Below are 13,557 nucleotides of genomic sequence, written 5' to 3' on the forward strand. Positions count from 1 at the left end.
ATAAAGGAATTGCCTCATGCACAGTCAGTTTTGATGAACGGTTGAATTTTTCTATTTCTTTGAGAGCAAGTGAAACATTTTGCTGAAATATGGTCAATCTGCTTGCTATAGGAGACGGAGTGAAATCTTTTTCCTTGCGGTAACGCTTTGCCTGCTCCATGTCATCCAAATACTTGTCAAAGTCAAACTCCTCATCTGATGAGGATGAAGATATGGAAGCAGTAGCACTGTCAAGACCCAAGTCCTCTTGCGCCTGGCAGTCCTCCTGTAGGCCACTCATCCTAACTGCTACCTCAGTCAGAGCTTCTTTTCCTTTAGTAAGCTGTTGATCATCAAGCAGTATACGATGACTTGGGTCCACATAAACAGCTGCCAGAAAAATTTTATTTTCCAGTAGCTGTGTCTCTCTCCATTTCATTGAAGCAGAAATGCCATCTGCGATTAAACCTCCTGTTTGGGACAGGCAAAATAGCAAGTTCTTCTACTCCCTTATGAAAATGCCAGGAGTTAAATCCTCATCTTGTAATTTTTTAGTCATGGTAAATGGGTGATTAAGCAATTTCTTCAATTCAGCCACTTGTGTCCATTGACCTTCATTTAGGGTTACCTGAGGGTTCGCCATATCTATAAGAAACGGTTTTAGTTCAAGCAATCGCTCAATCATTAAATAAGTGCTGCCCCACCGAGTGGCTTGATCGACAATTGCCCCTTTCCCAGCACGTCTCTTCAAGATGGAATCAATTTTAGGGGTTCTGGCGGCAATAACCAATTTCCTCACTTTTCCAATCAGATTTCCAGCATGTCCCTCTTGCAGACTATCTCTTATTGCCAGCTGCAGCGTGTGCACAACTTTCTCACTTTCTCCAGCTCGGGGCCCAGGAATCGGATCCTGTGCAGGGCAGGCACCCCTCCCCCTCCTCTCTCTGGTGAAGACGGCAGAAGACAGGACAGAGGAGGGGAGATTGCCCCCTGCAGTCTGGAGCTGGTGCAGGACGGGAGCACTGCAGCATACAAGTGAGTATTCATAGGTGGGAGCCCCTGCTTCTAGGGTGGGCAGCTGCCTCCCTGCCTCTCGCTGGCTACGGCCATGATTCACATACAGCGTTTTTGCGGATCCGTTTTTTGCAGTAAAATGCAGTGACTCTCGGCATCCCAGCAAAGTCAATGGGTTTCAAGATATGACATTCAGACACATCGTTTTGTGAGGATCCAATTTTGGGCTGAATGAGCATGTCAGTTTCTGTGGCGTTTTTCTAATCTGTTTTTGCTATTGAAAACATTATCCAAGAGCTCAAAAACCTTTCAGGTGATGCGGTGTTTTAAAAAGCTGATCTGCTTTTGCAGCTGAAAAATGTATCCTCAAAAAACATAGCAAAAACGCTGTGTGTGAATGTAGCCTTAGATCAGGAATAGAACAGACATTTATAGGACATTTCATAACTTTCCCAAATTCCTATGAAAAAATATTCAGCACATCCTGCATTGAACTACTGTACCCAATTTATTATATATTTTAGGAGTCGGAGTCAGTCCATTTTATACCGACTCCGACTCCACCAAAATGAGCACCAACTCCACGACTCCGACTTCACAGCCCTGGTCTGTGGGAATTTTTGTCCCTTTATCCAGAAGAGCATTTGTGACGTCAGACCCTGATGTTGGGGTGAGGCCGGGCTCACAATCTCTGGTCTAGTTCATCCCAAAGGTTGAGATCTGGACTCTGGGCAGCCGGTCATGTTCTTTTCCCTCCATGTCTGTATGGAGCTTGTGCACTAGTACAGTCATGGGGAACAGAGAAGAGTCTTCCCCAAAGCTGGAAGCTACAACTGTCCACAATGTCTTTTGCTGAAGCATTAAGATTTCCCCTCACTGGAACTAAGGGGTCAAGGCTGCTCCCCGATACCAGGCCCATAGTATTATCATCCTCAATCCGTACAGTGGGCACAATGCAGTCAGGGGGGTAACATCCTCCTGGAGTCACCAAAACCAGACCCGTCCCATCAGATGCCAGATAGAGAAGTGTGATCCGTCACTGCACAGATCATGTCTCCTTCAGAGTCCAGTGGTAACAGCTTTACACCACTCCATCCGATGCTGAGCACTGTGCTTAATGATGTAAGGCTGCATGCATCTGCTCGGCCCAGACTCTCCCGGCGCGGGTGCAGTGTTTGAGCTGATGATAATACCAGAGCAGGTCTGGACTCTGCAATTATGGAGTCAGCAGAGCGTTGGTGACTGTTTTATGCCATCGGCTCCTCAGCACTCAGGGACCCCGCTCTGTAACGTTATTGGGTATCCTCTTCATGGCTCAGTTGCTGCGGTTCTTTCCACTTCTCAATAATATCACTCACTGGTGATGAAGACATGTCATGAACGGACTTGTTACCCCAATGGCTCTAATTACAGGACTGCCCTGGTATCAGTGAGCTCTGCACCACCGGCCGTTCTGTCACATGATAGTAGAGACGAGAGAAAGGATATAACATGGAGGACCGTGAAACCAAGTATAAACACTATAGAGAAAAAGGTCCTCCAAGGATATTATATAAAATGTTCAAATTTTATTAAATAACACAAAAAATAAAAAGAAACAGCAAACCATACAGAAAGTGGAAAAGAGCATGACACTGGGTGACAAACATAAGAACTATAAAATGACTGGTACAATAATGTAGCACATGAGGGAATATACAACAATTCTTAAAGTGCTGGTGCAGCAAGCAGAAATAGATAATATTAATGATATAATCTCACATCTTAGAGCCTAATAGCATGTTAAATGAAGCCTGCAGTGACATTATTCACATTGCTGGTTTCCCCATAGCTGATCTCCTCAGAAGGAAAAAATCCTTCCTAAAAATAAATGATGTGGATATAGAGAAGATCAAGTAAGGGTGACCGGTCTGCAAACCCTGTCTTATGAGGAAAGGTTGCAGGATTTGGGAATGTTTAGTTTGCAAAAGAGAAGACTGAGAGGAGACTTAATAGCTGTCTACAAATATCTAAAGGGCTGTCACATTGTAGAAGGATCAACTTTATTCTCATTTGCACAAGGAAAGACTAGAAGCAATGGGATGAAACTGAATGGGAGGAGACACAGATTAGATATTAGAAAAAACTTTTTGACAGTTAAGAGTGATCAATGAGTGGAACAGGCTGCCACGAGAAGTGGTGAGTTCTCCTTCAATGGAAGTCTTCAAACAGAGGCTGGACAGACATCTGACTGGGATGATTTAGCGAATCCTGCTTTGAGCAGGGGGTTGGACCAGATGGCCCAGGAGGTCCCTTCCAACTCTACGATTCTATGATTCTAAGGGAAATACACCTCATGGCTAGAGAATTAAAGCAATAACATATTTACCAGAATGAAAGAATCACCCAGGGTCCCAGGATTTTTTCCTTCTGAGGAGATCAGCTATGGGGAAACCAGCAATGTCTGGGTTTCATCTATTTCATTGTGCATAATGTCGCTGCAGGAACTTTAAGAATGGTTTTATATTCCCTCATGTGCTACATTATTGTACCAGTCATTTTATAGTTCTTATGTTTGTCACCCAGTGTCATGCTATTTTCCACTTTCTGTATGGTTTGCTGTTTTTTTACTTTTTGTGTTATTTAATAAAATTTGAATATTTTATATAATATCCTTGGAGGACCTTTTTCTCTATAGTGTTTACACATGATAGTAAAGGCAGACAGCAGGGGAGTGGGGAGGGGCCCGAATGTGATAAACCGAGGATGAGGGTCCGCAGGTGATAAACCGGGAACGAGGGGCCACAGGTGATACACCGGGGACGAGGGCCCGAATGTGATACACCGGGGACGAGGGCCCGAATGTGATAAACCGGGAACGAGGGGCCGCAGGTGATAAACCGTGAACGAGGGGCCGGAGGTGATACACTGGGGACAAGGGGCCGGAGGTGATAAACCGGGGACGAGGGGCCACAGGTGATAAACCAGGAACGAGGGGCCGAAGGTGATACACCGGGGAACGAGGGGCCGCAGGTGATAAACCGGGAACGAGGGGCCGCAGGTGATAAACCGGGAACGAGGGGCTGCAGGTGACACACCGGGGACGAGGGGCCGCAGGTGACACACCGGGGACGAGGGGCATCAGGTGACACACCGGGGACGAGGGGCATCAGGTGACACACAGGGGACGAGGGGCCGCAGGTGACACACCGGGGACGAGGGGCATCAGGTGACACACCGGGGACGAGGGACATCAGGTGACACACCGGGGACGAGGGGCCGCAGGTGACACACCGGGGACGAGGGGCATCAGGTGACACACCGGGGACGAGGGGCATCAGGTGACACACCGGGGACGAGGGGCATCAGGTGACACACCGGGGACGAGGGGTATCAGGTGACACACCGGGGACGAGGGGCCGGAGGTGACACACCGGGGACGAGGGGCATCAGGTGACACACCGGGGATGAGGGGCATCAGGTGACACACCGGGGACGAGGGGCATCAGGTGACACACCGGGGACGAGGGGCATCAGGTGACACACCGGGGACGAGGGGCCGCAGGTGACACACCGGGGACGAGGGGCATCAGGTGACACACCGGGGACGAGGGGCATCAGGTGACACACCGGGGACGAGGGGCATCAGGTGACACACCGGGGACGAGGGGTATCAGGTGACACACCGGGGACGAGGGGCCGGAGGTGACACACCGGGGACGAGGTGCATCAGGTGACACACCGGGGACGAGGGGCATCAGGTGACACACCGGGGACGAGGGGCATCAGGTGACACACCGGGGACGAGGGGCATCAGGTGACACACTGGGGACGAGGGGCCGGAGGTGACACACCGGGGACGAGGGGCATCAGGTGACACACCGGGGACGAGGGGCATCAGGTGACACACCGGGGACGAGGGGCCGCAGGTGACACACCGGGGACGAGGGGCATCAGGTGACACACCGGGGACGAGGGGCATCAGGTGACACACCGGGGACGAGGGGCATCAGGTGACACACCGGGGACGAGGGGCATCAGGTGACACACTGGGGACGAGGGGCCGCAGGTGACACACCGGGGACGAGGGGCATCAGGTGACACACCGGGGACGAGGGGCATCAGGTGACACACCGGGGACGAGGGGCATCAGGTGACACACCGGGGACGAGGGGCCGGAGGTGACACACCGGGGACGAGGGGCATCAGGTGACACACCGGGGACGAGGGGCATCAGGTGACACACCGGGGACGAGGGGCATCAGGTGACACACCGGGGACGAGGGGCATCAGGTGACACACCGGGGACGAGGGGCCGCAGGTGACACACCGGGGACGAGGGGCATCAGGTGACACACCGGGGACGAGGGGCATCAGGTGACACACCGGGGACGAGGGGCATCAGGTGACACACCGGGGACGAGGGGTATCAGGTGACACACCGGGGACGAGGGGCCGGAGGTGACACACCGGGGACGAAGGGCATCAGGTGACACACCGGGGACGAGGGGCATCAGGTGACACACCGGGGACGAGGGGCATCAGGTGACACACCGGGGACGAGGGGCATCAGGTGACACACCGGGGACAAGGGGCATCAGGTGACACACCGGGGACGAGGGGCCGCAGGTGACACACCGGGGACGAGGGGCATCAGGTGACACACCGGGGACGAGGGGCATCAGGTGACACACCGGGGACGAGGGGCATCAGGTGACACACCGGGGACGAGGGGTATCAGGTGACACACCGGGGACGAGGGGCCGGAGGTGACACACCGGGGACGAGGGGCATCAGGTGACACACCGGGGACGAGGGGCATCAGGTGACACACCGGGGACGAGGGGCATCAGGTGACACACCGGGGACGAGGGGCATCAGGTGACACACTGGGGACGAGGGGCCGGAGGTGACACACCGGGGACGAGGGGCATCAGGTGACACACCGGGGACGAGGGGCATCAGGTGACACACCGGGGACGAGGGGCCGCAGGTGACACACCGGGGACGAGGGGCCGCAGGTGACACACTGGGGACGAGGGGCATCAGGTGACACACCGGGGACGAGGGGCCGGAGGGGATACACCGGGACGAGGTCCCGCAGGTGATACCATGGGAACAATGTGGCTGAATGAAAAACTAGGATTCAGTGAGTATGAGGAGTGTCCCAATACTTTTTCGTTCATATAGTCTATCATCTACCATCTTACATTTTTTCACACAATTGTAAAGCGCTGTGGAATATGTTGGTGCTATATAAATAAAAATTATTATTATATGTGTCCTCATAATGCTTCTATAATCGTGTCAGCTAAAGTGCCCCAATTATAATGGTGACAGTGCCTCCATAACAGTGTCGCTACAATGCCGCCTATAAGGTCTCTTACTTTGTGGGCCACATTGCTGTTTCCTCAGTATGTTTGTGGCAGCCATAGAGTCCGGAATAATGTCCCCAAATAAGTGCCAGGCACAGTCCCAACTCAACAGGTAGCAGCCATAGTGCCTCTTCTCTTATGTGGGCCACTATCATGACGTCCCTGGCTGGTGGCTCAGTGATGGTGGCAGGGACTCGTCTATTTGTATGCTTACAGACACTGTTCTGGTGTATGCGCCACGGAGCCGGTGCTGCCACCTTTGCATTTACATTAGTGCCATCATTTTGCCCATTTAGTTGACATGGAGCTCTGGCTTTATATAGGATTTGTGGAAAGTTAGACGACAATCCGTGTGGGACGTCTACGAGGATGGTAGTGATAGTGTGGGAGCTGTGAGCTGGTTCCAGAGCGCGGGTGATAATTAATTCCTCCACACCTACAAGTGCTGATCACATGGCTGCGGCTTCTAGGTGAAAGACTCATTGATAATAATGAATTTTCTTGCAAAATCTGAGACTGCGACTTGCTTCTACCGACCACAGAATGTGTCTGTAGCACACTGCCTCGGTCTATAAGGCCAAATGCTCCTGACATTCATAAGCAGCTTCCAGGCTGCGTCGGGTCGTCTCACGTTACTGATGACCATACACATCCAATATCTGATGAATGAACGCTCGTTTTGCTCATTCGCACAATAGCTATTCTCTCCAGCTAATAATAATAAAAATGTACACTCAGTTCAGCCGAGCATGCATGAGTTTTTAAAGCACCGTCCCTTGAAAAGAAAGGATCGGGCATGTTGAAATTCAAGATGTCTGATCCACAGTCTGAACATCACATACACATTAGATGGGTGTCCAGTACTGATGACAATGGTTAGTTCTGCAAACATCAATCTGGGGAGACTCAGGCTCTACCCCCCAAAAGCTGCACTTTTAGGCTAAGTTCACCCCATGTTTTTTGCCCTTACACTTGAGACCCTGTTTACAGCCCCTGACGTATGTCTCCGACAGAAATGTATCTCATAACTTACTGATCACTGGGGGTCCTACCACTAATTCCCCCATAAACCATAGAAAAGAGCTTTGGGGTGTCACATTTGAAATCAGGGGTAACGTTTCTCCTTGCAGAGAGTGACATGTCAGGCCAGACATGTCAAGGTGAGGAGACTTTTGAGCCGCAATGCTCCTCTGGGAAATATGAATATTGTCTCACAAGTCTCCTCACCTTGGCATGTAAGGCTTGACATGTCACTCTCTGCGTTGGCACTTCTGAGCCCTAGTCTCAAGTGTGGTGGGGGTCCAAGCAGTCAGACCACTCCTCTGGACACGTGACAAGTTGGTAAGTTGAGGCACCACCTTAAGAAAGAAAAATATTCAAAATGATTTTGTAGAATCATGCTGACTCTCTCCACATATGAAGCGACAGATGTAAGAAGACATTCGGGCAGATTACCAATGGAAAACTCTTGGAAAGTTGCGTTATGGCGACTTTGGAAACACACAAAAAGTCAGCGCTCCTCACCTTGGGAAGCAGAGTTGCGTTTCGGATCCTGTCCACCATATCCTTGCCTTCAGGGTGGACTTTTGCGACATGAGTCCACATTCGTTCCCAGGTCTGACTGTCAATGGGGAACCCGCTCTTGTTCACGTAGAAGAGCGCGCCCACCTCTTTGTCCTCTTCTTCCGAGTAGCCCCCCGAGCTATTCCCAGAGGCGCTGGCTGGGGCTGGTGTAAGAGAAGAGGCCAGGGGACGGTCATGCAGGCTCCGAGAACGGACGGGCTTACTAGTCTTTGTCCCCACATTCTGGTGATGGCAATGCTTACTGTGAGCCCGGAGGAAGGTGGAACTAGACCCCGTCATGGCTAGAGAATGCTCCGGTCACCAAGGGTGGAAGGATTAAAATGTCCCGGGGAGTATAATGTCCATTTCTAATTTGTAGAACTCATCCACAACACATAAGGAAGGCACGGAGACAACAGTCACACCCGGGAGACCTACAATACAGTAAAAAAAAACAACAACTATAAAAGAGTGAAAAAAATACATATGATTAATATATATAATATATACAGTGTATATATTATTAATGTATTTATAAACCTTTATATATTGCATTACTATATCAATGAAATTACTTTCTAATAGTTTCCTGTATAGTAAATGTACTAAACAATAAGACCAATATTACATCTTTCCCAGACTCGTGAATGGTGTAATTCCAAATCCAATGCATTCTCCAAATTTTAAAAGAAATGTATTAAAAAATAAAAATAATATTTCAAATAATAACAACAAGTAAAGTGTACCTGTCATTTCAAGTGAATTACAATATTTCTGGCTATTATACAACGTGCACTTTTCACCAGCTTTCACCTCTGCAGTCTATATTTCTAATTGTCAGTTGTCTCTAAGCTAGTGGGTGGAGACTAACTTGCCTTGATGCCTCCCATACAAAGCACAGCACACAGAGAGGGGATTCCTGCTCTCTTAAAGGTAGAACAAGCAGGAGCGGTATCGAGAGCATTATACAGCAGTACTAAGCAGTGTAGCTGTGAATCCTGCAGTGAAGTGAGATAAACACATACTAGAAAGCGGCAGAACCTGTGTGTTTCTCTTCCCCTCTATTTCAGTCTTCCTCCTAACTGTTTGAAGGCAGCTTTAATCTGATCCCTCAGTGAGCTATCAGTCTGTGCTGTTTTACCCCAAACAGATTTGAGCTGTTTTTCAGAGTGAATGATGAGATTAGGAGGCAGGAGGAGGAGGAGAAGAAGAAATAGCTCATTAGAAGCATATTTCTCTGATAAGAGATGGCCTTTAACATCCAATGATGCTGGGTTGATATAAAAGGCTTTTTGTGCTTTGATTTGTTTGTTCTCCTACATTTGAATCCATTTGATTTTCTTTTTATAGGAAACCGCTCATTATCTGTATCTATCTGACCCTTGCTCAGTGACTATTCCGATCTCAAGAAATATCAGAATTGTCAATTATTCTGAGAAGAATTTTTACATCTATGGCAAATTTAACAAAGGCAGATAAAGAAACAGGGCATTATAGCGCCATAGTAAAAGGATGACGCTCTAATCCCCGTTTATCAGAAAACCCCCAATATACTCTATACCTATTATCCAAACCAGTCATATCAAAAGGAGTTGTCCAGAATTAGAAAACAGACCTACTCTATGCACTTCCAGAACAGCGCCTCCTGTGTCCATGGACTGTGTCTGGTACTGCAGCTATTTAAATTAGTGAAGAACAGACACAGTCTATGGCTCTGTTTTTGGTATAAAGACATCAAAACCTGTCAGTCCATTGTGACGATGCCCTGCTTTCACCATCGCCCTTCAAACTTAGGAATATTATATAGGTTGGAATATAACAATTACAATCTTTAAGACAACAACTTTTAAGAAAAAAACTAAAAATAAATGTGGAATCGCAGGATATTCAGAAAGAAAAGAAATCTCTTGTAGCAAATAAAGAAAGCGAAACAAGAAGAAAAGAATTTCAAGGCAAAGGCTGTAACTAAATAAGACAGAAGACTACAGTAGTCCAAAAATAAGACCTTTGTTACCGAAATAGGAAGACTGCTATTAACCCCGCGACTCCTGGGGGCAGCTATTCATACACATAACAGGAAGACCTACGCTGGAAAAACAGTCCTGGCATCTAATTAATAAATGGACTCACACAAACAGTCTAATCCCATAAAATTCTGAATTCCCATTAATATAAAATAGCTACTTCCTTAGTTCTAATGAACGCTCAGCTACCTGGAACACCTTCTATACTGTGCACAAATAATCCCACCAAACACACTGCGGACAAATAATACACCCATCTCTGCTGCATGCACATAATACCATCATATGCACAAATAGTGCCGTCATCTATAGAGTCCACAAATAATACCACCATCTACTGCATGCACATAATACTAGCGTATATTTCATGCGCAAATAATACCGCCATGTGCAGAAATAATATCACCATCTATACTGTACATAAAAACACCACCATGTTCATAAATAATACTGCAATATATGCTATACACAAATAATATCTCCAAATATATTGTATAGAAATAATACCACCAAATATACTGCCTGCAAATAATATGACTGTATAAGCCATGCACACATAATACCACTATATACAGTATACCCTGCTCAAATAATACCACCATATACACAAATAATACCATTATCTACTGTATATATTCCACAATGTTATTGCATGCACATATTACTACCATATATTCCAAGTGCAAAAAAATACCACAATATGTCCAAAAATTACACCAAATATACTCTGTACAGATAATAAAACCGTCTATACCACACACAAATAATGCCACCATACTGTGTATAAATAACACCATCATCTATACAGTCCAAAAATAGTACGCCAATCTATACTGCAAGCAAATAATAACACCATATATATCATGCCCAAATATTAGCACAGTATGCACAAGTAATGCTATCATCTATTGCTTGTATAAATAACACCACCATCTATTAAAGTCCAAAAATAATCCCACAATGTAAATAAACCACCATATAGCATCCAAAAATAATACCATCATATGTACCATGCACAAATAATACCGCCATACATGCCATGCACAAATAATAACAACATATATATAACATGCGAAAATAATTCAACATCGATACTGTGCAAATGACTCTACCATATTCATAACTGCTGCAATATACTTACTATGCACAAAGAATATCTCCATATGTACTGTACACAAATAATACTACAATATAAACTGTGCAACTATAATACCACTAGCTATACTTTGCACAAATAATGCCATCACCTATAGTATACATTAATCTTACCACCCTATGAATACACAGAAATACACCCGACAGTGCCCCAGGGTGCACACACACAGTTGTGGCCAAAAGTATTGACACCCCTGCAATTCTGTCAGATAATATTCAGTTTCTTCCTGAAAATGATTGCAAACACAAATTCTTTGGTATTATTATCTTCATTTAATTTGTCTTAAATGAAAAAACACAAAAGAGAATGAAGCAAAAAGCAAAACATTTATCATTTCACACAAAACTCCAAAAATGGGCCAGACAAAAGTATTGGCACCCTCAGCCTAATACTTGGTTGCACAACCTTTAGCCAAAATAACTGCGACCAACCGCTTCCGGTAACCATCAATGAGTTTCTTACAATGCTCTGCTGGAATTTTAGACCATTCTTCTTTGGCAAACTGCTCCAGGTCCCTGATATTTGAAGGGTGCCTTCTCCAAACTGCCATTTTTAGATCTCTCCACAGGTGTTCTATGGGATTCAGGTCTGGACTCATTGCTGGCCACCTTAGAAGTCTCCAGTGCTTTCTCTCAAACCATTTTCTAGTGCTTTTTGAAGTGGGTTTTGGGTCATTGTCCTGCTGGAGGACCCATGACCTCTGAGGGAGACCCAGCTTTCTCACACTGGGCCCTACATTATGCTGCAAAAGTTGTTGGTAGTCTTCAGACTTCATAATGCCATGCACACGGTCAAGCAGTCCAGTGCCAGAGGCAGCAAAGCAACCCGAAAACATCAGGGAACCTCCGCCATGTTTGACTGTAGGGACCGTGTTCTTTTCTTTGAATGCCTCTTTTTTCTCCTGTAAACTCTATGTTGATGCCTTTGCCCAAAAAGCTCTACTTTTGTCTCATCTGACCAGAGAACATTCTTCCAAAACGTTTTAGGCTTTTTCAGGTAAGTTTTGGCAAACTCCAGCCTGGCTTTTTTATGTCTCGGGGTAAGAAGTGGGGTCTTCCTGGGTCTCCTACCATACAGTCCCTTTTCATTCAGACGCAGAAGGATATTACGGGTTGACACTGTTGTACCCTCGGACTGCAGGGCAGCTTGAACTTGTTTGGATGTTAGTCGAGGTTCTTTATCCAACATCCACACAATCTTGCGTTGAAATCTCTTGTCAATTTTTCTTTTCCGTCCACATCTAGGGAGGTTAGCCACAGTGCCATGGGCTTTACACTTCTTGATGACACTGCGCATGGTAGACACAGGAACATTCAGGTCTTTGGAGATGGACTTGTAGCCTTGAGATTGCTCCTGCTTCCTCACAATTTGGTTTCTCAAGTCCTCAGACAGTTCTTTGGTCTTCTTTCTTTTCTCCATGCTCAATGTGGTACACACAAGGACACAGGACAGAGGTTGAGTCAACTTTAATCCATGTCAACTGGCTGCAAGTGTGATTTAGTTATTGCCAACACCTGTTAGGTGCCACAGGTAAGTTACAGGTGCTGTTAATTACACAAATTAGAGAAGCATCACATGATTTTTCGAACAGTGCCAATACTTTTGTCCACCCTCTTTTTTATGTTTGGTGTGGAATTATATCCAATTTGGCTTTAGGACAATTCTTTTTGTGTTTTTTCATTTAAGACAAATTAAATGAAGATAATATTACCAAAGAATTTGTGTTTGCAATCATTTTCAGGAAGAAACTGAGTATTATATGACAGAATTGCAGGGGTGTCAATACTTTTGGCCACAACTGTAGGGCCTACATAGAAGTCCCATGCGGGTTTGTTGCAAATCTGCTAGTTTGCACTTCCACAAACTGTCATTTAATGGGGCTAATCATTAACTTTACCATTAACCGCTATACTGTAGTTCCTCCCGGACCGGTACCTCTCCTGCAATGTCAACTCAGTCTCCCGAAAATAATCTCTGATAGAATAATGATGGCTGCAGCTGATCAGTAACCACTGATTGTCTGCAGCAGTCACCGGAAGATTAGTATGTGGTTTTATATTTTATTTAGGGGGGGATTACAGTGAGTAAGGAGGGGTTAATCCAGTAATGGACAACCCTTTTAAAGCTCAAGCTCTGAGTTACATAGTTCCAAATCCCCTGCATTGACATACAGCTGCTCGATAAAATTCTGACAGTCAAAAGTCACCACTAGGGGGGGCGCTTAAGAGCCGACTGCATACACTGCGCTTGTTTTATCCGCAGTCACAATTTAACCCTTTATCTATACAGGGGATTAGGAGCTCAGCATGAAAAACTTGAGCTCCAGCCACAACAAAGGATAGATCAGGAAATAATAAAAGCTTTATTTCTACCTCGAGCTGCGAAGGTGACCAACACCACGGCCCATATATCCCAGGAGCACAGTGGTGGTCTTGTCAGAAAGGTAGCAAGATCAGTGACCACTGGC

The 13,557-nt window shown here is 46.4% G+C and overlaps 1 protein-coding gene across 2 annotated transcripts in view; it reads right to left on the bottom strand.

Annotated features, from left to right (window-relative positions):
- The window catches only part of VASH2 (vasohibin 2), a 106,527-nt gene that overhangs the window by 59,975 nt on the left and 32,995 nt on the right, over nt 1-13,557 (bottom strand). For both annotated transcript variants that reach the window (XM_073553368.1, XM_073553369.1), the window contains exon 2: nt 7,872-8,344. In XM_073553368.1, the coding sequence (XP_073409469.1) occupies nt 7,872-8,210 (339 nt within the window). In that variant the 5' untranslated portion in view covers nt 8,211-8,344. The remainder of the gene's footprint in view (nt 1-7,871; nt 8,345-13,557) is intronic.

Source organism: Dendrobates tinctorius, unplaced genomic scaffold (assembly GCF_039654945.1).
Source record: "Dendrobates tinctorius isolate UK_male_01 unplaced genomic scaffold, ASM3965494v1 ptg000201l, whole genome shotgun sequence".
NCBI classification, from domain to species: Eukaryota; Metazoa; Chordata; class Amphibia; order Anura; family Dendrobatidae; genus Dendrobates; species Dendrobates tinctorius.